Source organism: Lentinus tigrinus, assembly GCF_003813185.1.
Source record: "Lentinus tigrinus ALCF2SS1-7 unplaced genomic scaffold L226scaffold_3, whole genome shotgun sequence".
In the NCBI taxonomy this organism is placed as follows: Eukaryota; Fungi; Basidiomycota; class Agaricomycetes; order Polyporales; family Polyporaceae; genus Lentinus; species Lentinus tigrinus.
The window spans coordinates 858,897-883,558 of NW_027137912.1; the positions used below are offsets into that span (position 1 = coordinate 858,897).

A 24,662-nucleotide genomic window follows, 5' to 3' on the forward strand; every position below is an offset into this window, starting at 1 on the left:
GCGACTCGGGCGCCAAATGACGCGCGTTTTTCGTCCTTGCTTCAGCCTTCTCCCCCTTCCCCGCCACCCATGGTCCTCAAGCAATCTGTCGTCGTCGAGGCCTACTCCGTCCTCGGTCTTGAGCAGGTATGCGTGCCCACATACACTCTCTCGACGATCATGCGCTAACAAGACGCGGACTTCGCCGGCTAGGGCGCGTCGCTCGAGCTCGTGAAGACGACATACAAGCAGGTGAGAGGCGCGTCACTTTTCGCCCATATCCAGCTTCCTGACATCGCTGCCATACAGCTCGCGCTCAAGACGCATCCCGACAAGAACCCCGGCGACGAAGACGCGACGGCGCAATTCCAGCGGCTCAGCGAGGCTTACAATACACTCGTCAAACATCTTGACCGCTCGTCCGCGCCGCCCCGCGAGCACTCACACTCGCACTCGCACTTCCATCCTTTCGGCTATGACGATGATGATTATGATGAAGACGACGACGACTACTACTACTACGATGATGAGTACTACGACGACGAGTACGAGTCGGACTATGAAGACCGGATGAACTTCTACATGTGCGTGGTGGTTGCGTGCGCTCCGTTGTGTCTTTCACTAACTACGCATATGCTGCAGGTATCTCTACGAGGAGCTGCTCCGCGGGCGCGCCAGTCGCTTTGCTCAGTCTCGTGAGTCCAGTCTCTTTGTGATATGCTACCTTCTCACTGTCATCCAGAGTACCACCATCAGCATCCCCATCACCACCACCACCATCACTACCACCACGACTCCCCTCCTGAATCTACTGAGCAGTACACCGCGCGATTGCGCCGTCAAAGAGAAGAGCAAGAGCAGGCTGCAGAACGCCGTGCGCAAGAGGAAGCCAGCCGCAAGGCTAACCAGGAGAGGGAACGGGAGCGTGGTAAGTATCATCCCCAGCCCGGAGCTTGGATGTCCCTTGTCGATATCTGATAGCGCAAATTCAGAGCGACGTGAGGCGGAGAAACGGCAACGTGCGAAGGCGTCCGCGAAGAAGGCGGAAGCTCAAGCCTCGCGCAAGACTGCGGAGCAGAAAGCGCGCGCGCAACAAGAACAGGTGCAGGCTCTCCGTTCCAAGGTCTTCGAGGCGGCGCGCCGGAAGGATACTGCGGCCGTCAAGAAAGGTGTCTATGAGGACAACGTCGACGCCTCAGGCGGTGAGGTCCGCAAGGGCGCCGAGAGCTTCGCGAAGAACACCCCTGAAGATCCAAAGGAAACTCTGCTGCACATCGCGGCGAAGCACGGTGATGTTGACCTTGTCCAGTGGCTTGATTCCCATGGTACGTCTTTCTGGCAGGTTTCATCATGCCAAGTCGCTCATTTCCGTCCTTCATAGGTGCCGAACCTGACGAACGTAACGGAGAAGACATGACGGCCTACCACATTGCCCTTCGTCACGGCTACCCCGAAATCGTCAAGCATTACTACGAGACGTATCCGCCCAAAGACAAGGACTTTGCGCACATCTACCGTTCCCCTGAACCCCAGTCGAACCTTCGCATCGCCCTCGAGGCGAAGGAGCCTGAGATGACATGGATGGTCCTTGACAATCATCTCTACAGCCAGTACGAGATCGATGACGCGTGGAAGTTTGTGACCAACAAGACGTTCAAGTCCAGCATATCGCCTGCGGCGAAGTACGACGAATTCGTCAACCTCTTTGCCACGTACGGCGGCTACTCCTTGGAGCAACCCGCACCGCAGGCGGAGAGCCCCCGAGCTGCCGATCCTGCACCTCCGCCACAGTCGAATGGTCGTCAACAGAACGGCAAGTTCCAGCAGCAACGCCGTCCGCGCCCCACGGTCACGACCGAGGACGTCCGCTCGCACACTGCGTCGCCCGTCTCAGCGGTCTCGGAGAACCCACAAACCCCCATGTCGGCATCGGCATCAACAAACAGTCCGCGCGGAGGGCGGGGGCAGCACTTCCGGCGTGGCTCATACCGTCCCCATCAGCAGCAACAGTCGTACCCGTCGTCTCCCAATGGCGAGCAACCACCACTGCAAACCAATGGTCAACAGCAAGACGGTCAGTTTGCCAACCGTGGTCGTGGTCGCGGTGGAGGCAGAGGACAGTTCCGTGGCCGTGGTCGCGGGCGGGGTGTCGGCGTTGCATCTGCTTGAGGTTCACTTCTCTTTCTCTTTCGCTGTCCGCTTCTCCGTCTTACTAGGTGCTGGAAGTCCAACACCGTCCCCCTGTCCATCTTGCTTTCCTTGGGCTCTCCCGATACTTGTTGCTCGCCCCCCTCATCGGCCCGACTCGTTCCCCCACAGTGTTTTTCAATCAGCCCCAGCGATCATTGTACATACCTGCCACCACTCCATCTGTATCTGCATCACTCTGCACCAGCCATTCTCGTTCTTCGCATGTCACATATTTCGCACACAGGTACATAGACTGCACGCTTCCGCTCCGCCCATTGCCATTGACACCGCATGTTGCATGTTACAAGTCCCCTCGAACCCCCAGAGATCCGTCCCCCCCCCCTTCATTTTCAATATCTCAATACAACATCATACGGGTCGATTTTGCTGCTCGCCCGAGCACGCGCACTCTCCGCGTCAGCATACTGTACGATACTATACGCTTCTTCTTGAGTCTAATTATCATACGTCATGTCAGCCGCTGTAGTTCCCTAGTATATACGTATATATACTTGACCTGTCTTGGTGCCCCTCCTGTGGTTAGCTGTGAATGCGTGTGCGTAGAGGACGGTTGTCTGTTCGGGTACTGTGGTGAGTACTCGCGATCATGGCATGGCATCCCAGGAGCGATTGAACCGACCTCGAACCTCTCTGAGTTGCCCCAGCGGGACAATTTTCCCTCACACGAACAGGACGTGGTTGAGGTGCATCGCAAGGACAGTTGTCTGCACTTCCAGCGATAGGATCGGAGCGTTCCGCACGAGGAGGTGGGTGAGACAGAGGATCAATGTGACGCAGAGGATGTTCAAGAAGAGACGAGATGTGTCGAACATGGCAGGCATGGGTACGTGAGCTAGCTGTCTGGCACAGAGGATATATAGAAAGCAAGCCGGCTCGAAGTACCGGATGGACGTGTTCGCCGACAGTTGTCAGCACTACATACAGTCAGCCTCATACTCGGAACCATGATACTCACCCTTTTTTGAGTCCGGGTAAAGTACGACGCCTTGCCGTGTGTGCGCCCGCGGAATGCAATGAGAGTAGAGAGGTCTGTATCATAATCACATCTATCTACAACGATGTCTACAGCAACATCCTCCCCGCCCACCGCGGCATCGCAATACACTCCCGCACGCTCTCGATCCCGCTCATCCAGCTGATCAGCCGCTCAAACCCAAGCCCAAACCCGCCATGCGGCGCGCCCCCATACCTCCTCAGATCCAGATACCACTCATAGTCCGCCTTGTCGAGCCCATGCCTGTCCAGCGCAGCTTCGAGGAGCTCGACCCGCTCCTCGCGCAGCGACCCACCCACGAGCTCGCCCATCCCGGGCACCAGCAGGTCGAAGCACGCGACGGTCTCCCGGCCCGGCTCGCTGTTGTCGTTCACGCGCATATAGAACGGCTTGAGCGACGCAGGGTAGTCCGTGACGAACACAGGCCCGCGGACGTGCGTGTCCGCGAGCCAGCGCTCGTGCTCGCTCTGCAAGCTGCTGCCCCATGCTGGCGGGAAGACGAACGCGCCTCCGGGAGTCTGCGCGTGGTGTTTTGCAAGCACCTCGATCGCTTCGGTATACGTGAGGCGCGTCCAGGGCTGTGAGGCGTCGGCGTAGGCTTGGAGCTCCGCGCGTTTCGCCTCGGAGGGGTGTTGTTTCCAGAGCGCGTCCATGTCCGGGCTGCTGGCGTGCGTGCGGAGGACGTGCCGGACGGCGTGCTCGGCGACGTCGCAGACCTCGGTGACGGAGGAGGTGAAGGCCCATTCGCCCTCGAGCATCCAGAACTCGGCGAGGTGCCGCGAGGTCTGGGAGCGTTCGGCGCGGAAACAAGGCGAGAGGGTGTATACGCGGGAGATGGCAGACGCGGCTGCCTCGAGGTGGAGTTGAGAAGAGACGGTGAGATAGGCGGGGTGGCCAAAGTACTCTGAGGGTTTGGCGTCGAGTGCGGAGGGGATTGAGGGATCAGAAGCTGACGGTGCGATGCGGAAGGTCTCGCCGGCCCCCTCGCAGTCATTAGAAGTAATTATGGGAGTGTGTATGTGTACGAAGCCATTATCCTGGCGCAAGGTGAGGAAACGGTTGACAGTGTGTAGACAGGAACGCACATGGAAGTATTCGTGTATTGCTCTTGTTGTGGTGTCGCGCAATCGCAACATGGCACCTATTTCTCTTGTGCGAGGCCGGAGATGGCAGTGGTCGCGCAGATATTCCACGGTTAAGGCTTGCTTTTGCATTGGGTACGTCTAAACGGCGTGTGAGAGACTTATGCGTAGTCGGATAGGAGGAGACATACCTCAGGATCGCATGCCCCGAGAACCTCTGCATCGGAGACCTTAAGCTCCTTCTCTTGACCTGCGCCAGGACTGTCGGCCAACGTCCCTTGTAGCCGCACACTCGCCCCATTGGTGAGGCTATCTGGCTGTCAATCCACGCGTTCCTGCAGACACAAAGTGAGCGACGCACTGTTTAGCAAGATTCACGTCGGTGAATACAGCCTGGAGGCCAGTGTCGGAGGAGCCATCAGAGATGACGGCGAAGGCGACCTTCTTCTGCCTGCGTATGCTCTTGACCCAGCCATTGACGGTGACGGATGCTGCTGAGGGCTGTGGCGGAGAGGCGAGCAGCTGGCGGATGGTGGGCGCGAGGGACGAGGATGCAGAGGAGAGGAAGCGGCGGGCAAGCATCGTCCAAGTGACTGGCACGAGTCGCGACTCAGATCGGGGAGCGCCCAGACGCGTCGCGCGTCTTGTGCGCGTGCATGTGTCTGGCCGAGAATGGCAGGTGGTGTGTTCGCGAGGTGCCTCCATCCTCCGAGACTCGAGACTCCCAGTCCCATGCCCACAACGCACTGGCCACTATGATGTCACACGAGCTCTCCTCATATAACCCCTGCGCGCGCACAGTGTTCTCCATTTCACGCGCACTCTCGTCCACCAAACACAGTACACACTCGAGTCCTCATCCACAGCTACCATGAGCCACCTCCTCGCACCCCAGGAAGAGAAGAAGGACTCCGCCGCCGCATCCAAGTCCTCACCCGCTGTCACAGACACCAGCTTTCTTGTCCCTCCCCAGGAGGAGAAGGCCGCCCGGACTCGCAAGAGCACCGGCCGCCTTGCCCACCTCCTCCCTCCCCAGGAGGAGATGATAGACGTTGCTGCCCTCCGCGGTGAACAAGCCCGTCTCGATCGCGGTACGCCTCCCAAGGTTTTGCTTCTGCTGCCAGACCCCGCGACTGACGCACAGCCCATGCAGCCATTGCTCGTATGCAGGAGAAGATGAACAAGCGGCGAATCGAGCAGGACGCCGACGATTCCTTTGGCCCTGGAGGGGACAAACAGCGGAGGGACTCTGTGCTCTCGGGCGCGGCGGGTGTCACAGGGGAAGACATTGGCTTTGCCGAGAACGAACATCTTGTATGAGCGTTGGGAAATGGGCATCTACGAAGCATCTGGAACAACGAATCATCAATGTATCATTAGCATCATCTGCACCTCCTTGCGTTGGGCCCCTCTGCTTGCGTCGAGCCCAGAGGGGCCGATACTTCTCCCACACTCACATGTGCATAGAGTGCATAAACCACAAAATACGAATCACATTGCCACCACCAGAGTCCAGACTCGGATCGAGGGGAAACGTACGCTCAAATAAGATGGCTGTATAGATCTATGTAGAGTTACAAGGTCCAATGCAAGGCGGCGTGTCAAAAGTCAAGACGTCAACGAGGCGAGTCAGCTAGTTACAAGGGAATGGTTGCCCAAAAACGAGGTGGAGGGACAGGATGGACGGAGAGAGCGTCGCCGCGCTGGGCCACAGCACGGTCAGAAAGCGAAGATGGAACAGACGTGCGCGTGCGCTGCGCGGACATTAGTGCTTATATGTTCTGGCATACAGTACAGTTGAACGTGATGTGGTCCCGGAATAGTGCCGCTGCAGAGCCGGGGTCAGAGTTTGCAAGCGCAGGAGAAGAGAGGAAAGACGTACGCAGGACGATGAGAGCAGCGAGGAAAGCAATCACGATGATGTAGACCAGAGAGTACTTCAGGACCTGTGGACAGCAGAGTCAGACATGCGAACTCGGCAGACAAACAAGCAACACGTACAATCCACCTCCGCTGCCGCTTCTGCTTCGTAGAGAACAGGGGCGGGCGGATCTGCTTCGATGGCCGCAACCAGACTAGAAAAAGGCATGTACCCGTCAGCACCACATCCAGCTGCATATCCGAACACGCAGAAGGAAAGACTTACACAGCATCGTGGAGTGCAGCCTGTCCACGAACGGAATCAACATCGGCACCGTCATCACGACGAGCAGAAGGTGTGCGAGCAGGAAGTCCGACGTCCAGAGCGACATCTCGACGATCTTCACCACAAACTCACGCGCCGGCTGCGAGAACGCAGATGAGCCGAGTCCACGCCCGTACCACTTGCCCGACCACCACGCGCGGTTCGTCTCCTCGTGCTTGAGCTCACGCGACAGGAAGACCGAGATGAGGATCTTCTGGATCGCACGCTGGATGGCGATGATGGCGATGACTCCGAGCACGGCATGCGAGGCATCCCAGAGCTCGAGGAACCACTATGAACATATGTCAGACACGGTTCGTGTGCTACGCATATCACCGAAGGGACTTACGAAGAACTCGAAGAATGCGACGAGACCAATGAGGCCCAGAAGATGGGCGAACGCAGCCATGAACGACGCGAACCGCGCCCAGCCGTCCATCATCGGCCCCATGAACAGCGAGATGAAGAACAGCGTCAGCAGCACCGTCGCGTTCCACACCACCGGGCCGACCGCGATGATCGCGATGCGGATGAGCGGGCTCGGCGGCTGGTGTCCGTTCTGGTCCGGGAACGACTTCACGAACATGTACGCGACAACAAAGATCGTCGCGCCGCAGAGCGGGAGGATGACCTCCGAGAAGATGACGCTCCGCCACTTGGCGCGCGGCGCGTCGCCCGAGAGCTTGTCCGACGGGTGCCCGAGCTTCTTCTTCTTGTAACCGGTGATCATCGTCCGCGACAGACGGCAGTACCCGTACCAGCTGCTCGCCTTCGCGCGCGAGTTGCCGCGCGACATCCAGCGGAGGAACTCGCGGTAGTCGATGATGAAGTCCGAGAACGAGAACTGATGCGGGTTGAACACGAACGGCGCGATACAGAGAGAGAGGACCGAGACCCAGAAGTAGATGAGGAACGGCGTCCAGATAGACATGGTGGCGTATGTGAGTAGGAGGAGGTTCCGCATACCCATGTAGATACTGGGTCCGGCGAAGCGCGAGTAGAGGATGCTGAAGGAGATACGGGTCGTTGCGAAACCACGACCTGTGGCGATGTACCGGGCACCACCGAACGTCAAGTTGCTCTGGATGGACTGCGAGTAGATCTGGGTCGAGAACACCTCGAAGATCGGCGACAGCGACAAGAAGTGCTTGCCAAGTCGGACCAGTGCCTTGCCGGTACCACGCTCAAGCAGCTCTGTGTCAAAAGATCAGCAGTAGGTTGGTATACTACTGAAAACTTACTCACCCTGCATGAACAGCGGCAAGAAGGCGATGAAGAACACCAAGAAGATCGAGATGATACAGTGCTTGATCCAATCGAACACCGGGATGAGGTTGTAGCAGTTGACCTCCCCGATGAGAACGTTGCCTTGAGAGTCGACCTTGCAAATAGCGAGCTGCTTGTTGAGGGTACCGAGGTAAAGGACTGGAGAACTGTCAGCGTTATGCGATAACAAGTTTAACCTTGATACTTACGGGTGACCATGAACGTCTGGATAGAGTATATAACCAAGATGTTATTGATGTGGAAACCGGGGTGACCGTAGTAGAACGTGAGGAAACGGTCGATGGGGAGCTGGGTGCCGAGGTAGTAGTACTCGCGACTGAGCATCTGCTCACCCATACCCGTTCCGAGCTTGGTCTGGAAGTTCAAGATCGTACCGAAGCCAAGATCACGACCCTTTCCGCACTGGTAGTACTCCGAGTGCTTGATGCGGCCGCCACGCGAGATGGCCGTCATACCAGCGAAGATATCCTCGTTCAGGTGGAGACCCTTCTGCGCCTTCGACACACCACCACGCGTGGTCATGAACGTCGCGTTCAGGAAATCCGGGTGACCGTAGTGCAGCTTTCCTCCGATCCACGCGAGCACACGCGGCGTGAGCGTACCGAACGTCTGCTCCTTGCCGGCGGCGATGTCACCAAGGATACCGATGTTCTCCGAGAAGATGTACTCGCGCGTACCGACGATGGCGACCGGGAACTTGGAAAACTCCTTCTGGCCCCACTGCGCGTACGGGCTCTGGCTCGAGACGTTGTACTGCTCGAACTCGCCAAGGATGTTCCGGATTTTGATACACTCCTCCAGGTAGTTGTCCTGGTTGGCATCGATGAGCTGCAGGAACTCGCCGCGGTAGAAGATGATGGCGTGGTTCTGGTTGTCCGACTTGCCATCACCGAGGATGGGGTTACCAGGGAGCTCGACGCGGAACTTGGGCTTCCGCTTCCCAGTCTGCTCGTCGATCTCGGAGTGGCCGTCAATGAGAACCGAGAAGAGACGCGGGTCGCCGCCCTTCGGGCCAGGTTCTTCGTCGAGGTACGCGATCTGGAGGTCGGGGTATGCGCGGAGCAAGAACTCTGCGTTCTCAATCTCCTCCTTGTTGAACTTCGCGTAGCGCTGCATCGAGACGGCGAACTTGAATTTCCGACGGGACATGCGCTCAAGCTCGCGCTCGAGGCGATCCGTGTTGCCAGCGAAGCGCTGCACGATCTGGGGGTTCTCAACGCGGTAGAGGAGCTTGATGGCCTTTGAGTAGTTCATCATGCCGGAGACGGTACGGTACAGCGTCTGCGCGCGCAGGGAAGCCCAAATACGGGTACGGAGAGTGTACTCGGGCGCGGCCGTCTTGAAACCGATGCAGTAGAAGGGAAGGTCGTCCGCACGCTTGCTGCTCGACTTCTCGTTCACGCTCTGCGTACCATCGAACGTCATGGTCTCCGATTCTTCCGCAAGTATCTTCGTGTCCTTGACAAAGTTGTCCCACTCAATCGGGTGCAGCTGCTTCATGTACTCAAGAAGGGTAACACGGGTGTTCTGATCCTCCTCTTTGATGATCTCGCGAAGACTCAACAAGATCTTCTCAGAGTAGTGCGGGACAAGGACCGTGAATGTGGGCATCGAGTCGACGGGGAGAGGCTCCGGGAACGCGGTCGTAAGCGATGAGGCAAAGAACGAGATGCGGCGCTCGGCCTCGCCACCCGCAGGGAAGAAGTCGCTCTCGTTGCCGTTGTTGTTCGTGAAGAAAGGCGGCGCGCGGAGGGTGCGGCGACCATCGGGACCATCGACCTGGTGGTAGAGGAGGCGCTGGACGTGGTGGATGGAGAGAAGGTGCTCGCGGTACATAGAGATAATGATAGCGTTCCAGACTTGGGACACGAGAACCTGTGATATGTATAAGCTTCTGTGCTATAGCTAGCAAAGGCGCATCATACCTTGGGCTTGTACTTGACCTCCATCTCTGAAGTGGCGAGGAGCTTGGCATAGATTCGCTTGGGCATCCTGGTGTACACCTCCTTCCAAGGCGTCCAGATGGACAGGCCGAGGTGGAACGACCGAGCGACCGAGAACACGACCACCCAGATGACATACCATAGGTACGTGTCCAGGAAGAACAGGATGAGGTCCATGACGTACATGATGGCCAGCGCGAACGGGACCTGGTTACTGCACAGGGCTGACCCGAAGTACTTGTCGCTGCAATTCAAGACTTTCGTGCGCGCCATGACAGCAATTGGGCTGCTGAACGACGACGTCAGGAAGAAGTATGATTCGGTGAACTTGCAACCGAAGATGAGCAGCCAGAGCGAGATGGACGCCATGCGCGCACTACGCGTGAGGGTCGGGTACGAGGCCGTGAAAGTCTGGGAGGCCATGTACTTGCGCGCCTTGCCAGCCACACGGTCACCGAACAGACGTCCAGAGGGGATGATACTGAACGCGACCGTAACGACAACCGAGAGGAAGAACTGTGCGATACCGATGATGAGAGGAATGTTACCCTGGCCGGGACGACCGTCGACGAGGGCGATGTAGAACGTGGGTCCGCCGGTGAGCGCGAGGAGGATGAGGAGGAAGATGAGACGAGCAGTGAGGTGGCCAGCGTTGTTCCAGGTAGTGGGGATGTAGGAGAACTCCGCGATAGTCGCGGCGATCATGATAAGTGAGGCAACAGCTCCTCCAAGAGCAGTCGCGGACCATGTCATAGGCGCAGAAGGGGACTGCGCGTTCTTCGGGGCGTAAACTTTGGGAGAATTGAAGGCGGTATAAAACCAGAAAACGGCAATGTGGATGATCCACACCCGGTTGAAGTTGACAAGAAGGTGTGCGGAAGACCGCTTCTCGAAGAACGTCTTGAAAAAGACACGGTTCCACGCAATACGCCCAAACTTCGTGAACCGCTGCGCAGGTGGTACGTCAATGAGGCGGGTCTGCAAACAAATCATCAGCTACGCGTCACAGGCGAGAAGATCCAAATACACCGACATTATCCTGGAGGACAATTTTCGCAATACCCTCAGGATACCAGAACAGCTGGTTGATGTCGTCATAACCAATGATCTGGTCGTGGTCCTTCTCGCGACGAACGAACTTGCCATCTACGACCTCATAGCCCTGATCCCGCATGAAGCGGTACAACGGCTTGATGACTGTCTCAAGGTACAGACCCTCAGGAACGGGGTCTATCCGGTTCTGGCACTCGGGACTCCGGTAGTAGTCGTCGGCACATTTGAAGATGAAGCACAGGCACTCCGGGGTGAACCGAACATTCCCAGCCTCACCCCAGCAGAGAAGATAGAGGGCGACCTGCCGGAGACGATCGTACTGGCTCATGTTGTTCATCGCGTTGCGCCATCGGTTGAGAGCGCTGTCGAGCGACTTAGAACCTGCCGTCTTGGGGTTGCCCTTCACGCTCCGGAGGCGCTGCAGGCCGGGGTTCTGGGTCTGTCCGACGGCGTCATCGAGGTTGAGCTGCGCGGCGAAATACCACTTCCGGTAGTTCGCGTGCTGACCGCCGATGTAGTCTGCGTGCACGGTGAGGAGAGCCTGATTGGGCGTCATGCGAGACGCTCTCGAATCAAGGATGGTCATCAGAAAGTCGAACTGTCATCACACGCGTCTCAGCATGGTGTTGGACACGACGTAGAAAGGAGCTCAGGCAACGAGCTGTGGAGGGAGGGACGCACCATGTTGCGCATCGAGTCTTTCTGAAAGCCGAACTTTTGAGCGAGGTCCAGGAAGATATCCTCAATCTCTTCCGTCGACATGGGTATCTGGCGGTCAGCGGCCCAAGCGGGATATGGCTCGCTCGACCCTGGGATATCAGAGAAGGGGTTGTTGGGACCGATGCTCGTGGCTCCGCTCATGTGCGACTCGACGGAGGCGCTGTAGTGCGGGTTGTAGCCTCCAGAGAAGCCTGCTTCATCGCCAGCTACGGGAGAAGGGGTCAGCATTCGTCGGTCGAGCGGATGATTAGGCAGCGAGGGTCGTGCATGAGGATAGCTCGGTATGTGCGGGGGTCCCGAAGACTCGTTGGATATGCGTCTAGGATGGCGTCCGTCGCCGGAGGTGTAGGGCAAGAGCCCGACAGACTCCGTCGACGAGGTGTCGTGAGGTGGCCCGTACGGCGAGGGCATAGTGATGAACGGTGGTGGCGACACGTCTCAAGCTATATATTCGTTGCACAGATGGAGGCGTTGCCATATGTCAGGGCCACTCCACCCACTCATCGAGCACCGCTGATGAAAACGTTCGGGCGGCGACTCCGAATCCACGTACACACAGCTTGGGCGGGGGAAGAGTATACTCACATTGGGGCGTGTAGGTGCCATCGTAGTAGCCGGAGGTGGCGAGGGGGACGCTGCTTGCGTTGCGGCTGGTATAGGAATCCGCGTCCGAGTCCGAGTACTGGCGGGCGTATTGGGGTTGATTGGAGAAGGGATTCTGGCCGTAGGGCGGGCGCGCAGCCATGGGGAGAAAAGAGGACCGTCAGCGACGGGGTGAGCTTTGACGAAGCTGGTAAGACGTGGTGGACAAAAGAGTGAAACGACCGGCAACAGCTAGTGTTGGGTCTGGGCTTGAGGAGAGAGGGAGACTGGGAGCGAGTGGAGGTCGTCGACGCTTGAAACCGTTCCCTTGTTTGTACGACCGGTTGCGTGGGAAGCCGTTGCCGCCCTTGCCAAACCAGGCGGCCATCCTCCCGACCCATCACTCCCCGCCAATCCTCCCTCTCGTTGCCACCTCCCCAAGTTCATTTCATTTGTGATTTCAACACCGCGACACACACACACACTCTCTCTCTCTTTCTTCTGCTGTTTTAGACAAGTGCCCTCAGTCCACCAGAATTTTACACCCCCTCGCCCTCGACCAAAGAAGCGAGCTCAGAGCGAACTGCCTTCTCGAAACGCTTCGCCGCACCGACCGCATGATCAGCGTGTGCAGGGAACAATTGATTATTGAGCCGGAGACCGACAACGTAAAGCCCGGGATAGCCGCTACCTTCACATACTGCGTATACCAGGCGTACCAGCCGGCTCGTCACCGTGAGCATGCCCCCGGCAATCTGACGGGCAGTCCTCTGAGTCTCAATGGAGTTCTGCGCCGCCGGAGCACAGGCTGAATATACTTGGCGGGAGATCTGCGACGCCGGAGTGTCACTTCTGATACGCCCGAGCTCCGATGCTGTGTCTTGACACTGTCTACGTCTGTGGTCCGGTGGACATTCCTGCTTGCCAGAGGCCCGCCAGGTAGACTATGTACTCTACTAGTACCCGCAGACTGCACCACAATATTTGCTTACCGGCGCCCGAGGTGCGCATGATGGCATACTGAGTCCGGGCACAAGTCCTACGGCCGATGGAGACGCACAGGCCCTCGCCAGTGACACGATGACTGCGGAACAGGAGTCAGCACAATTATAATGGAGGAGTTTCAGAGAGTACTCACCATAATCCCTATCATCAGATTCGGAGTGGTACTGGTACAAGCAAGACGTAGTAACGAATATAATGCACTCTACACATACATTACAGGTGTTCCGAAGTAGGGTATCACAAGTCAGCAATGCTCGGTATCTATATCGTGGAATGTCTGTGAGTCTGAGGACGATACAATGGTGAGCATTGGGTAAGCTTTGAGCGTGCCAAGAACACCAACCGGATAGTCTCAAATGTGCAGGAGCTCTAAATCACTTCCTGGACCGTGGCGACGATCACTGTGACGCTGCAATAACAATTTAGTACACTTTGCATGAAGCATCACAGATGTTAACCCACTCGTCCACTTTCTACATTCATGACACCGTCAGCGATCTGCACGAAAACTGGCGAAGAAGACTTTTCAACCACTTACCCCTCCGCGGAAATACATGCCCTCGCGAGCCGCGGCTCGCTCAAATGGACTGACACGTCTGGTGTTGTTCATGCACATACGCGCATAGTCCACTAACCGTTCAGCCATGGCCTGGGCCTCAAGGTCCTCCACAACGCCTTCGATCTCAACCTCGATTTCTCCGCTTGGAGTGAGTGTCCGTCTTGACAACTGGAATTGTCTGACCACCAAGGAGCAAATTGCTACCATCTCTGACGGGAAGACATTGTCTGACAAACCGTCAGTCTGACCGCAAGCGCGTTAGTGGACGTCCGCAAGCGAGGGAGATTGAAAACATACATATGAGATGAGGATATCCCCATGCCGTAAGTTGAATTCGCATAAGTCTGCGTCACTTGGGTAGTCCATGACTGCCCTCGAGAAACGTTTCTGCGAAGTAGGCAGCTTTGAGAGTTGTCTGCCCATCGCGAATGTTAGCTACCGCGACTTCAGACACCGAAAGGCCGCTCACTTTGGGCAGTTGAAGAAATGAGTCTGCGATCGTTGCTGATAGACTACCGAGGAACCTCGGATGACCAGAAACCCGCTGTCTCCGAGGCTGGAAATGGCGAACATCAGTATCAGCGCCTTGCAGATCGGCAAAAAAAACCCACACACTTTGCGGCGCGTAGCATTCCCGTCGACGCGTTCAACGTCATGATACACGCTGTACTTGAACCTGTTGGAGGCATTATAGCGACTCCACGTCATATGGTTAACACTTATGTGCGCACCTGCCAACACGTTCCGTTCTCGAAGCACACCGCCATATGCAGACTCCAAGCATTCCAAAGGAGAAAGCTCCCAACCCTCGACCTGCTCGCGCTCCTCATACTCTTGTGTGGGGTCGACTTCGGGTTCGCCGGGCCAGGCTATTTTGGAATATCGGTGCGCATGGTACATGAGAGCTTGGGAGAAAAGCGAAGGGTCGATTCCGGACTCTATCCAGCCGCCGACGCCATCTGCGATGCCTATCGACACCCCCTATTGATGATCTGAGCGCTGCAGGTGCGGGGAAATATATTGGTAGAAGGCGCGACATACCGATTTCTCTCGCATCTGGGATGTTACAACCGTACCCTCAGCACGACACCTCGAGGCACAATGCGACCAAGCACTCACATCCTGTATGTAGAAGAAATCCTCGCCTATGTACTTCCCCGCGACCGGATTTGGCCTCGAGAGCGTCATGTCTCTCCACTTGCCTATCGGGCTGTCTGGCGGAAACGGGCTACTCTTCACGCGAGGAGCTCGCGGGTCTGGAGGCTTGCCCGCCCAGCTCGCGCCTACATGGAAGCGGTACGGACGGGGAAGTGACGAGGACGAGTAGGTGCGCGCGTGGTGCCTCGAGGTGAGACATTTTGCAATGGCTGTCGATGACGCAGTCCCGGGGGCCTTCTTCACAAGCGCAGTGGCACAAGAGACGGACACAGACAGAGTCATCGACTGGCTGGGAGAGGTGACGGCGAGGATGGCACTCAGAAAAAAGGAGATGGCACGGCAAAAGAGGGATGAGGAGTCCGAGAAACGGAGGTCCGTGGCGTGCGCTCAATATTAATGCAAATGGAGCTGCACTTGCGTCGGATGAGCTGAGCGCACGGCTGCAAACTCGGCTCCAGGCGCCCATGCACCTGCCGAAAACGCGCATCACATGAGCGACGCGTCTTCAAGTCGACGCGTCCCTGCACGTCTCCGTCCCTTCGGTGACGGTCCACCGCGAGCGCAGAGCATCACCAAGATGGAAGGCTCTGCAGGTCTAGGAACGACTCCTTTTGCCTCAAGGATATTCAGGCTCCTCAGCTCCTTCGAACCTCTAGTACGCAGCACAGAGGAACATGGGTAAGTTCTTGTCCCCGCATCAACCTCTGAGCTAACTCATACCCCTTGTTGTACAGTTGGGAAGCGGAGGAAACGCATACGTGACGATTTCTACTCCCGACCGAGCTTTCTACCCAAGACCCTCTACATTGACTGCCATGTGCCTGAATGCTCCATGCAAGCACTGATGGGACTCAACAACGACAGAGCGAAGATGAAGCAGTGTGTCGTCAGTACTCCATGCGAGCTATCCTGTATCGATCACTCATACAGTCTGCCTTCCTGCCTTCACCAGGAGACCATGAGCGTGTGTGCCACACGGCACCTCGACGCTACAAAGTCGTACACTCAGCAACCCAAGCAAACGGTGGAGAAGTATCTGCGCAGCGTAGGGGTATTCTGATTCATCCCTGCTTCTCTAGTGATACTTACTTCCTATACCGCTAGGTCTCGCAACATATAGATTTCATGAATGTGTATGAAGACGCATGGCCCGCGCTGGCATACGCCAGGATGTGGCTGAATTGGAGTTATAAGGCGAGAGTAAGGCTTACGATTGTCCTCTATCATGTATAATTATTGACATCTGGCCTCTCAATCCACAGCAGAGACGCGGCAAATACGGACCGTGCACCAAGACCCCTGTTGGAAAAAAGAGCATATCAACAAAGTCCAACGAAAACAGCCGAACGAAGCCGGAGGACAACAAGGAGAACAAGATGCCAGCTGGCCAGACATCTATCCTTGAAGTATATGTTCCTCGCCTATTCTCTGTATCTGTCGTTGACACGGACGTCCTATGTGCAGGATGCGCAGCCGCAAAACTCCTCACAAACGTCAGGCACCATCTCAGAACCTCAGGCAACCCCAGATCCTACACCGACGACTACCACATTAGCCACCCAGACGTCCACCCGCACGCGCTCTCATACTCTCTGTTCTCACACCTCCCATCGCACGCCCCCTCCGAATCAACGTCAACTCCCGCCCCGCGCTGGACCGTCGGCGCGCGAGAGGCCGCTTCCTAATTCTACGCCCGGCTCCAGCCGGATCCTGACCTCCGCGAACCCCGTCGCAACGTTCCTTCGCTCCCTTGCACAGCCCCTAGAGCACCTTCTCCCAGTGTTGTGCGAGGCCGGTGTGCGAGACACGGGCAGTTTGTTCGGGCTTGCCAGGCTCCGGGATAGAGGCGATTGGCTCTACGTCCTGGTCGTAGATCGCAAGATCACGCCGCTAGAGTATAAGTTCATTGCTGATGGACTGGATGACCTCCTCAAGGCGAAGCGGGAGTAAGGCAGGATGGTTGGGGCTACCGTGCAGGATGTATATCATATGCGCTCGTTTTGTGGACTCGGCTATACTCTCGTCACCGCGTTGAATGCTCGTATCTGTCCTAAAGCGCGTTCAGGCCAATCTACATCCACCCCAACAAAGGGTTGTGAATTGCTTCAATCGTTTCCGCCTATGCTGTCATGACTGCTTGAAAACGGGATTCGATACAACGGCAACTTCAACAACTTCTACAATGCAACGTGCGTATGGGTAGCAGGGAGATCGAGGCAGACTACTCCGGGGAATGCGGTGAGCTTTATATTGGAACAGTGGATCACAATGCGTACGTAGGGAAACAGATGGGATTGGAGAGGCAGGGGGCGTGGTATGTCGTGAGAGCGTAATTTACAGATCGTCGTCCTCTTCTGGCAGGGGAACAGCCTCGGCCTGGAAGAGCATAGTCAGCAGGGGTGGCGAGCAGTCCAGAAGTGTCTCTACGCACCTGCGCAAGCTCTCGCTTGTACTGCTCCATAAGCGCCTCATCGACGGCAACCTCCGCGGGCGCAAGGGCGGGCGCAGCGACGAACTCGAGCGACGGGTTACTGTGCTCGCGGTGAGCATAATGTCCGTCAACAACACGACACCAACGCGACACTTACCCAACGAGCTTCCTCGCGAGCCAAAGGAACGGCTTCTCGAAGTTATAGTTCGACTTCGCCGAGATCTCGAAGTACTGGATGTTCTTCTTGCGGTGGAAGGTGACCTGGCCGGTCTTGACTTTTCGCTCCTGCAAACGGTGGCGTTATCAGTAAACACTCGGAGCAACTACATCTCGGCGAAATACCGGCGAGCACGCACCTTCACATCAACCTTGTTACCGCAGAGCACGATGGGGATGTTCTCACAGACACGCTCGAGATCACGGTGCCAGTTGGGGACGTTCTTGTAGGTGATACGGGAGGTGACGTCGAACATGATAATACCGCACTGGCCCTGGATGTAGTAACCGTCACGAAGACCACCGAACTTCTCCTGCCCAGCGGTATCCCACACGTTGAAGCAGATCGTGCCGAAGTTGGTTGAGAATGAGAGAGGGTGCACTTCCACACCAAGGGTGGCTGAGTGATGGCGGTGGCGCAATCAGTCTTTCCATACGATACATCGCAGTCGCGACGCGACGTTCAAATGTCAGACGTACCAATGTACTTCTTCTCGAATTCACCCGTCAAGTGGCGCTATAAAGAGAAATACAATCAGCACACGATCGCGAAACGGGACCACTGGGACATACCTTGACAAAGGTCGTTTTGCCGGTACCACCGTCGCCGACTGCATATCATCACGCCGTATCGCGTCCAACAAAGAGCATTGAGCAAGTGCGAGGTTGAAAAACGCGAGAATGCGCAAGTGGCACGGACATCGATCAAGATGTATGGCAGAGAATGCAAACTTCTTGTGAGTAAGACTGCACATCAGTACACAACTCGTGAGATCACGCACCGAGAACGAGCTTGAAGGTAGGAACAGTGGATTGGTCGGCCATCTCGAGAGACTAGGATACGGGGATGGTGGTGGATGAAGGAAAAAGAGAGACTGCTCGTTTTGGCGAGGTGAGGCGCGAACGAGAAAGACTGCAAGATTACCTTAGGTAAGCCTACGGTTAGATAATCAAGATCATCTCTTTGGATCTGTACAAGGATCTTGGTTAGTTCTACTAGCGCTCAGAAGATAGCCTACCGAAGGCTACCGAGTAGGGTCTCTCATTCCGCGTTATAGCCATCTGGAGACTGGGGAGCACGACCCGGCCAACCTAGACTACCATGACTTATACTGGACGTCAGGTCTAGGCACGATGGACTGTTGTTTCCGTATCTGGCTGTGCTTTGAGTTAGAGTCAGGATTGAAAGGAAGCCGAGAGCCACCACCGAACTGGCAATGACTCATCCAGCAAAACTTGAGGCGAGTACCATTTTTTGTCTCCCGGATACATCACACTGTAGTAGAATGATTGGGCGAACAACGTGAGAGGGAGTCTGACCAATGGTGCTTCAACCTCCCGCTCGCACTCACCATGTACAGCATACAGATTCATCTTGAAGTCAGGACGAATATTTGTACCAAATTCTTGTGAATTGTTTGGAGAGGTGTGGATATAACTGCGCCCGCTATCAGAATGCCCGATCAACTTATTCCTATTACTGAATACGCGTTACCTTGGACTATCCTACTGGATCAAACGTCGATGGCTAATTACGCTGATGAGCCTCAGACTTCCGGACAACACGATAGCATCGGTGCAGCTGTCGTCAGTATTCAGTGCATTTGGGCGGTCCATGCGACACGGTCGAAGACTTACCCAGACTTACACATGAGTCGAGGACGGCGCAAAGACAAGTTGCACTGGATAGTGATGGAGGAGATCATGGATCTCTGCCTCGCACCTGGGAACACCATCCTTGTCACCCCCGGAACCGGTGCCGAGAACGTGGACTAGGATACGACTATGTCATACTCACTGCCCACTTGGGAGGATGCTTCGGCCACGTGAGTACCTGTCCAGGGTAGTTTAACGTCCATGCCGAATAGTACCAACAGGCTGTTCAACAGCAGGGTACATGCACAGGGATGCACGGAAGCGGAAGCTCTGCCTCGGGGATAGAAAGAATGTTAACATCGCGGGCGGTCATGGACGACGAACGTGCTACGAGTGGAATTGTGTGGGCTGGCATTGAGCTGCGCGGCGGTGCCGGTCCATATCAGTGGCCCACCGTGTCAAGTAGGTCAAGTACAACTGTACTATGTACTTTAAGGTCCAAGGAGCCACTCCGGAGTCCGACGCGGAGCGTATGTGCGTGCGCATATGCGCCGAAGATCTTTGGCTCAGATCGTCGAATCAGCGGTGGATCGGGCTTGATGCATTGATGTATGTAGCCCGCGTCTAAGGACGCTGGAACTCTATTTCCTTTCAGTTGTCGCGTTCGGCGGCTTTGAAAGTGCAGGAGACGAGCAGCGTGAGCCCGCAGTGAAATTTGCACGACGTCGACGGCCATAACACGCCCTGCGCAGGCGGACGCGGGGTACAGTTGACGATACGGAGCGAGGACGGCATCTCGGCCCACTGGCGTGTATGCTTCGGCAAGAGCTGGTGTCGACGGCAGATTTGTCACGCGCGTTCTCACCTCTAAATATCTAGCATACTCTCCTCCCAGATGGCCTTCCAGCCACCCTCCGCTCGTTCTTCTCCCCGTCGCATTCAACGGCTCGTCCCTGCGGCTCCTGACACCATTCTTCCGCGTCTTCACGCCTTTGGTGCACAAGGCATCCCTCACCACACTCGAGATGTCCTCTGAAAAGTCTCAAGCGCCCGCGGACACCCGCGCCCCCGCACCCGATCCCCCCTCCGCCGAGCTTGAGAAGGGCGGCGACAAGGCAAAGCCTGGCGCACATTGGAAGCTTAACGAAGAGCATGTTCTTCCCAAGAACAACATCCCCATAGTCTTCACTGGACTCATGGCTTGTGTCTTCCTCGCCGCATTGGATCAGGTATGTGCTAAACCTTCATTATCATGAGTCGCGTTCCCCCTTCCACCTGCCCGTCTCCTAACCCTCGTACGCTAGACGATTGTGTCCACCGCGCTGCCTACTATCGTCGCAAAGCTTGGAGGCGGTAAGGACTACAGCTGGGTTGGAAGGTATGTGCCCACCCTGATCTCCGAAACGCCTTCATCCCTGAGAGCGCCTACTAGTGCATATCTTCTCGCGTCCTCAGCGCTGTCGCCTGTCTATGGGAAACTGTCCGACATCATCGGTATGTTCATTATATGACCGCCGTGAATGACATACTCATCCCACACAGGCCGCAAGCCCATCCTCTTCGTGTCTATTGGCATCTTCTTGGTAAGTAGCGTTTGTGCTGCAAGGTTCTGTCGAAGCTTACATGAACCTCTAGTTCGGCTCCGCACTATGTGGTGCAGCCCAGAACATGACCTGGCTTGTCGTCTGCCGTGCCGTTCAAGGCATAGGTGGTGGCGGTATCATCCAGCTAGTCCAGATCACCATTTCCGACATTGTCTCTCTGCAAGAGTACGTTTTTCCGCCTTGCACAAACCAACTAGCCGCGCGGCGCACCCGCTGATCATCTGCGTTGTAGCCGTGGCAAGTACGGAGGGTACATCGGTGCTACTTGGGGTATTGCAAGGTGAGCTATTCCCGGCGCGTGCAACGGAACGTCGCTGATTGCAGTGCGCAGTGTCATAGGACCACTGCTTGGTGGTGTAAGCATTCAATGTTCGGCTTCTCTTCATGTAAATTCATGACGTACATGCGCAGGTCTTCACGGATCATGTCTCCTGGCGATGGTAAGCTTTCTCACGTTCCGGTGCTAGGGCATCGCCATCACGTTTGTCTAACCGCCTGCTCTTCGGCACATAGGTGTTTCTTCATCAATCTGCAAGTCTTTCGTCGTCATCTCCCGTAAGTTGTTCTGCTGACGACGCGCATATAGGCCAACAGGCGCGGTTGGATTCGCTTTGCTGTTTTTCTTCTTGAACCTCAACCCCCATCGTGGGAGGACGTTCAAGGAGCATCTGCGCGAATTCGATTTTGTGGGACTGCTCTTCATCTTCGCTGGAGTCATCCTCATCCTACTTGGTTTCAACTTCAGCGAGACGAGCTGTGAGTGTTTTATGCCAAATGCGACGTGCGTCCCAAAAAGCTGAGTACACTATGTGTGCAGGGAATACACCGCAATGCATCGCTCCACTCGTAATCGGAGTTGTATGCCTTATTGCCGCGTCCGTGAACGAGCTGTTCACTAAGCGGTCACCCATTGTTCCGCCACGTCTGTTCAAGGTTAGTCTATCACATCCTTGGTGTTCGTGACAGCATCTCATAACGACGTACTATCGTCAGACTAGAACTACGGCAGTCATCTTGATCTCCACCTTCCTCCACGCTCTCGGGTTCTTCGCGGGTACATACTATTTGCCGGTGTACTTTCAAGTCCTTGGTTCTTCGGCAACGAATGCTGGTGTCCGGTACGTTGCTAACGATCCACTCCCTAGGATCATGAGCTCACTTGTCAAATAGGATGCTTCCGTTCTCTCTAGTCGGTGCGGCGATGTCCATTCTGTCAGGCCAGATCATCTCCCGGACAGGGCGTTGGCGGCCGATTATGTGGGTCTCGTGGGCTATCATGACGCTTGGTTACGGCCTCATGCTGACCTTGGACGACACGTCGAATAAGTAGGTGGCAGAGCTTTACCGGAGCGCAGTCTTACTGACATAGGTTTTTGTAGTGCGGAGCGAGTTTTGTACCCCTTCGTCAGCGCCCTCGGGATCGGTTGCTTGTTCCAGGTTCGTACATACCTGAATTACGATTATGCTGAGCGTCGGTATTGATATTGTGTAGACTCCGCTCATCGGTCTTCAAGCCGCCATGCCGCTCAAGGATATGGCCACTAGTACCGCCGCGTTTGTGCTGATCCGGACCATCGGTGGTACCGTGGGTATCTCTGTCGGACAAGCGATCATCTCCAGCGTAAGTCTGCGGCGTGCTCCGTATGAAGGGGCGACACTCTGACAGAAACTGTACAGGAACTGCGCAGACGTGTGGCAAGTATCCCGAACGTTAATATCGACACTTCACCGTCTGCATTGACGCAGGCCGTGAGGCAGATCCCGAAGCTAACTGTGCGCACCATCTTCCTTTTTTGGCCCATCTCTGTCTGACTCACCGCGCCTCAGGATGCCACTGAGCGCGTTGCGTTGACGCATGCATATACGCGCTCCATCGCCACTATCTGGCTTGTGATGACCCCGATAATGGGCGTCGGCTTCATCCTCGGTAGGACCTCTCTGCATATCTGGTGTTCCACGACACCCGCTGATGACTTCATGTTTGTGCAGTTCTGTTCCTTCGTGGGTACACGCTTAAGCGCGTCGTCCGGAAGGCGAACGACCAAGAAAACAAAGACGAGACCGAGGCACAGGGGCAGGCGAACCTCGCCGCCAACGCGCCCGTCGTGCCCGTTAGTGAGAAGGGCGAGGCGGTGTCGTCCCCAGCAGATGACGCCGCGACCGTGCATGGTGAGCCCTCAATCGAGAACGAGGAGAAGAAGGTGAACGACTCGCCAGTGTAGTAGGGTGAACGGCGGAGCCGCCCGCGGATTTGGGATTTCTTTCTTACGATCTATGATTAGTGACGACGTCACGATTTGTGCACATATACACATACGCTAGACAGACTTAGACGGTCGCCACGGACAGTCGGCCTTGCACTTCCCCTGCTCGTCGCACTCACTCGCGGTTACGTGACGTTATCATGATCCAGCGACGCTTTCTTACTGTTCTTCATCGCAATACTTAGGGTAGTGGTACTTGGCAATTGGCATTTGGTAGGCTTCCGGCGAGGCCGGATCGGCAGCTTTTGTGTATGATATCGAGTACGTACGTAGTCAGCCCGTGGCTATAATTGCAGCGTTTCCCGACATCGGAACGGAAACAGTCGGTTTTGTGCGCCCGTTCCATTAGATCCGTTTACCGGGTTGCAGATTTTCTGCACTGGTTGTATTGAGTGGATGCGTTCACACGAAGCGCGCCCGATGAGCGTATGTGGGTGTGGACATGCGTAGTAGGATTGCTGATATCGCCGGAAAGCACAGTGATGAGATGGCGAGAAGATCCGGCGCCCACAGGACAGAGTCAACGTACGTACATGGTCGTGTGGTCCAGCCACTGGCAGATCCCAGCAAGTGCCAAAGTAAGATCCGAGGCAAGCGAGGTGAGAGCCGCACATTGCAGCCCGCGGAGCTGTCTCGGTAGCGTCGCGAGCAGCATTCTACCCTGACTGCGGGGCGGGAGAAGCAAGGTTCGACACGGAGCTTGGAAGACAGCGAGCGAGTCTCTTGGACGTCGTTTTCAGCGCCAGGCCGAGATTGAATAACACACCAGTCAATTTGAGAGAATGCGGATGCGAGATTGGTGGAATGAGACAAGGAGACGGACGGGCGTCCGCTGTCCGCCCGGAGTGATGAAGTCACACTGGAGAGTGGCAGCTGTGAAGACGCCTACACCGGATGCATGATGGTCGCCGGTGGAGAGGTCTACATAGGACCGGAAGGGCTTCTGATCGGAATTGCGTACAATGAATTGTGGGGTGGATCTACGACATTCGCGGATGTACTCGTCCGCGGCAATTGCACTCGAGGACGTGTGCGGGGAGGTGTGGTTAGACACAGTGATGCCTGCCGAGTGGCATCATCCATGTGGGCGCCAATGTCAGTACCTGCCGTTCAGGTTCTGATGGGTACAGGCTGCAGGAGCTTAACCATCGCGTCGGGGGGCCCGTGATGGCGAGGGCTATGCTTTGCATTCTGGAGCTTGTTTCTCCACGATCATGGGCATTGACAGTTGCGAGGAAGCCGCAAGCAAGCATAGGCGAAGGGGTCAGCGGATCGGTCCCAGTGAGTCTTCCCGCCGTCATGCGCAAGCACTCACTAGCACGAGGACATTGCGACAGACGCACGCATGTGCTGTCAGCTGTGAACGAAGTTGCGCCGCTGTCTCCCCGATGCACCCCGATGCAGGTAAAGGTTGGTAGGATCCGGACGCTCGGAACTTTGGACAGTGAGCTATGTTCTGCGCGGATTTACGGCGGGACGGTGGGCGGAGATGGACGCGCTGGGCGGTAGGGCGAAGTCGAGCGGGCGGAGTTGGAGGAAGACGGCATGGAGGGAGCTTGTTGGAAGTGCCTGGAGAAGAGAAGACGAAACGCCGAGGGAAGCAGCGTGAGGAAGAGGATAGGATGCGTCGCTCGGACACTCGGATGACCCCCCGTTCGGAGTGTTTTGACTTCCATCCGCAGAGTGGGCGATATCCGGATAGGAACAGTCAGGGCCGGAGTGTGTGCTGGCAGGGGGCGGATTGGGGAAGCTTGCTGCTCGGAACGGTGGCATTCTGGTGGGGCACAGTGCAG

At 56.3% G+C, this 24,662-nt stretch overlaps 8 protein-coding genes across 8 annotated transcripts; 4 read left to right on the plus strand and 4 right to left on the minus strand.

Annotated features, from left to right (window-relative positions):
- The first annotated feature begins 34 nt into the window (after positions 1 to 34).
- L226DRAFT_530222 (uncharacterized protein) lies at positions 35 to 2,626 on the plus strand. Its single transcript, XM_067679792.1, has 7 exons — positions 35 to 126; positions 193 to 231; positions 289 to 563; positions 622 to 674; positions 722 to 907; positions 972 to 1,304; positions 1,361 to 2,626. Exons 1-7 carry the CDS (start codon positions 70 to 72, stop codon positions 2,146 to 2,148), a joined length of 1,731 nt encoding a protein of 576 aa, XP_067540594.1. The 5' UTR covers positions 35 to 69; the 3' UTR covers positions 2,149 to 2,626.
- A 595-nt stretch (positions 2,627 to 3,221) lies between these two features.
- On the minus strand, positions 3,222 to 4,848 carry L226DRAFT_500279 (asparaginyl-tRNA synthetase; the record flags this gene model as incomplete). The annotated part of the gene is made up of 4 exons (XM_067677762.1): positions 3,222 to 4,221; positions 4,270 to 4,407; positions 4,458 to 4,575; positions 4,628 to 4,848. The coding sequence occupies 4 exons, from the start codon at positions 4,846 to 4,848 to the stop codon at positions 3,253 to 3,255; spliced, it is 1,446 nt and encodes a 481-aa protein (XP_067540595.1). The 3' UTR covers positions 3,222 to 3,252.
- Positions 4,849 to 5,074: 226 nt separating this feature from the next.
- L226DRAFT_530223 (uncharacterized protein) lies at positions 5,075 to 5,778 on the plus strand. The gene is made up of 2 exons (XM_067679793.1): positions 5,075 to 5,357; positions 5,420 to 5,778. The coding sequence occupies exons 1-2, from the start codon at positions 5,138 to 5,140 to the stop codon at positions 5,584 to 5,586; spliced, it is 387 nt and encodes a 128-aa protein (XP_067540596.1). The 5' UTR covers positions 5,075 to 5,137; the 3' UTR covers positions 5,587 to 5,778.
- A 260-nt stretch (positions 5,779 to 6,038) lies between these two features.
- L226DRAFT_454902 (1,3-beta-glucan synthase) lies at positions 6,039 to 11,496 on the minus strand (the record flags this gene model as incomplete). Its single annotated transcript, XM_067675211.1, has 10 exons — positions 6,039 to 6,094; positions 6,149 to 6,212; positions 6,268 to 6,341; positions 6,413 to 6,743; positions 6,801 to 7,645; positions 7,697 to 7,876; positions 7,927 to 9,613; positions 9,664 to 10,659; positions 10,715 to 11,332; positions 11,416 to 11,496. The coding sequence occupies 10 exons, from the start codon at positions 11,494 to 11,496 to the stop codon at positions 6,039 to 6,041; spliced, it is 4,932 nt and encodes a 1,643-aa protein (XP_067540597.1).
- A 1,420-nt stretch (positions 11,497 to 12,916) lies between these two features.
- L226DRAFT_478562 (protein serine/threonine phosphatase 2C) lies at positions 12,917 to 15,150 on the minus strand. Its single transcript, XM_067676802.1, has 11 exons — positions 14,720 to 15,150; positions 14,642 to 14,656; positions 14,332 to 14,581; positions 14,216 to 14,276; positions 14,070 to 14,156; positions 13,898 to 14,015; positions 13,580 to 13,843; positions 13,504 to 13,514; positions 13,385 to 13,450; positions 13,175 to 13,326; positions 12,917 to 13,120 (listed from the first exon to the last, which is right to left on the minus strand). The coding sequence occupies exons 1-9, from the start codon at positions 15,038 to 15,040 to the stop codon at positions 13,411 to 13,413; spliced, it is 1,167 nt and encodes a 388-aa protein (XP_067540598.1). The 5' UTR covers positions 15,041 to 15,150; the 3' UTR covers positions 12,917 to 13,120; positions 13,175 to 13,326; positions 13,385 to 13,410.
- Positions 15,151 to 15,284: 134 nt separating this feature from the next.
- L226DRAFT_188719 (uncharacterized protein) lies at positions 15,285 to 16,900 on the plus strand. The gene is made up of 6 exons (XM_067672749.1): positions 15,285 to 15,436; positions 15,493 to 15,644; positions 15,711 to 15,803; positions 15,863 to 15,958; positions 16,021 to 16,164; positions 16,223 to 16,900. The coding sequence occupies exons 1-6, from the start codon at positions 15,433 to 15,435 to the stop codon at positions 16,706 to 16,708; spliced, it is 975 nt and encodes a 324-aa protein (XP_067540599.1). The 5' UTR covers positions 15,285 to 15,432; the 3' UTR covers positions 16,709 to 16,900.
- L226DRAFT_530226 (GTP-binding nuclear protein RAN) lies at positions 16,669 to 18,248 on the minus strand. Its single transcript, XM_067679794.1, has 7 exons — positions 18,188 to 18,248; positions 17,979 to 18,016; positions 17,886 to 17,922; positions 17,546 to 17,805; positions 17,347 to 17,474; positions 17,190 to 17,289; positions 16,669 to 17,134 (listed from the first exon to the last, which is right to left on the minus strand). Exons 1-7 carry the CDS (start codon positions 18,228 to 18,230, stop codon positions 17,093 to 17,095), a joined length of 648 nt encoding a protein of 215 aa, XP_067540600.1. The 5' UTR covers positions 18,231 to 18,248; the 3' UTR covers positions 16,669 to 17,092.
- Positions 18,249 to 19,870: 1,622 nt separating this feature from the next.
- Positions 19,871 to 23,181, plus strand: L226DRAFT_550204 (MFS amino acid permease). Its single transcript, XM_067682736.1, has 18 exons — positions 19,871 to 20,230; positions 20,306 to 20,379; positions 20,434 to 20,495; positions 20,544 to 20,584; positions 20,637 to 20,770; positions 20,838 to 20,885; positions 20,937 to 20,961; positions 21,017 to 21,045; positions 21,119 to 21,136; positions 21,192 to 21,361; positions 21,423 to 21,538; positions 21,599 to 21,723; positions 21,776 to 21,931; positions 21,985 to 22,042; positions 22,098 to 22,226; positions 22,283 to 22,378; positions 22,433 to 22,532; positions 22,595 to 23,181. Exons 1-18 carry the CDS (start codon positions 20,027 to 20,029, stop codon positions 22,825 to 22,827), a joined length of 1,818 nt encoding a protein of 605 aa, XP_067540601.1. The 5' UTR covers positions 19,871 to 20,026; the 3' UTR covers positions 22,828 to 23,181.
- Positions 23,182 to 24,662: the final 1,481 nt, after the last annotated feature.

What these genes read in the sequence shown, in the direction of transcription:
- L226DRAFT_530223 (XM_067679793.1), top strand. Translation starts at nt 5,138, where the DNA reads ATGAGCCACCTCCTCGCACCCCAGGAAGAGAAGAAGGACTCCGCCGCC. An exon ending in ACAAGCCCGTCTCGATCGCG is followed by an intron (nt 5,358 to 5,419) that starts GTACGCCTCCCA and finishes CAGCCCATGCAG; the next exon opens with CCATTGCTCGTATGCAGGAG.
- L226DRAFT_530222 (XM_067679792.1), top strand. Translation starts at nt 70, where the DNA reads ATGGTCCTCAAGCAATCTGTCGTCGTCGAGGCCTACTCCGTCCTCGGT. An exon ending in CCGTCCTCGGTCTTGAGCAG is followed by an intron (nt 127 to 192) that starts GTATGCGTGCCC and finishes TTCGCCGGCTAG; the next exon opens with GGCGCGTCGCTCGAGCTCGT. An exon ending in CCAGTGGCTTGATTCCCATG is followed by an intron (nt 1,305 to 1,360) that starts GTACGTCTTTCT and finishes CGTCCTTCATAG; the next exon opens with GTGCCGAACCTGACGAACGT.
- L226DRAFT_530226 (XM_067679794.1), bottom strand. Translation starts at nt 18,230, where the DNA reads ATGGCCGACCAATCCACTGTTCCTACCTTCAAGCTCGTTCTCG. An exon ending in GCAAAACGACCTTTGTCAAG is followed by an intron (nt 17,923 to 17,978) that starts GTATGTCCCAGT and finishes TTCTCTTTATAG; the next exon opens with CGCCACTTGACGGGTGAATT. An exon ending in ATTCGAGAAGAAGTACATTG is followed by an intron (nt 17,806 to 17,885) that starts GTACGTCTGACA and finishes GCCATCACTCAG; the next exon opens with CCACCCTTGGTGTGGAAGTG.
- L226DRAFT_478562 (XM_067676802.1), bottom strand. Translation starts at nt 15,040, where the DNA reads ATGACTCTGTCTGTGTCCGTCTCTTGTGCCACTGCGCTTGTGAAGAAG. An exon ending in AGAACGGAACGTGTTGGCAG is followed by an intron (nt 14,277 to 14,331) that starts GTGCGCACATAA and finishes TGCCTCCAACAG; the next exon opens with GTTCAAGTACAGCGTGTATC. An exon ending in GGGATATCCTCATCTCATAT is followed by an intron (nt 13,844 to 13,897) that starts GTATGTTTTCAA and finishes GCTTGCGGTCAG; the next exon opens with ACTGACGGTTTGTCAGACAA.
- L226DRAFT_550204 (XM_067682736.1), top strand. Translation starts at nt 20,027, where the DNA reads ATGTCCTCTGAAAAGTCTCAAGCGCCCGCGGACACCCGCGCCCCCGCA. An exon ending in TCCTCGCCGCATTGGATCAG is followed by an intron (nt 20,231 to 20,305) that starts GTATGTGCTAAA and finishes CTCGTACGCTAG; the next exon opens with ACGATTGTGTCCACCGCGCT. An exon ending in GCAACGAATGCTGGTGTCCG is followed by an intron (nt 21,724 to 21,775) that starts GTACGTTGCTAA and finishes CTTGTCAAATAG; the next exon opens with GATGCTTCCGTTCTCTCTAG.
- L226DRAFT_188719 (XM_067672749.1), top strand. An exon ending in CGAAGATGAAGCAGTGTGTC is followed by an intron (nt 15,645 to 15,710) that starts GTCAGTACTCCA and finishes TGCCTTCACCAG; the next exon opens with GAGACCATGAGCGTGTGTGC. An exon ending in GCCAGACATCTATCCTTGAA is followed by an intron (nt 16,165 to 16,222) that starts GTATATGTTCCT and finishes TCCTATGTGCAG; the next exon opens with GATGCGCAGCCGCAAAACTC.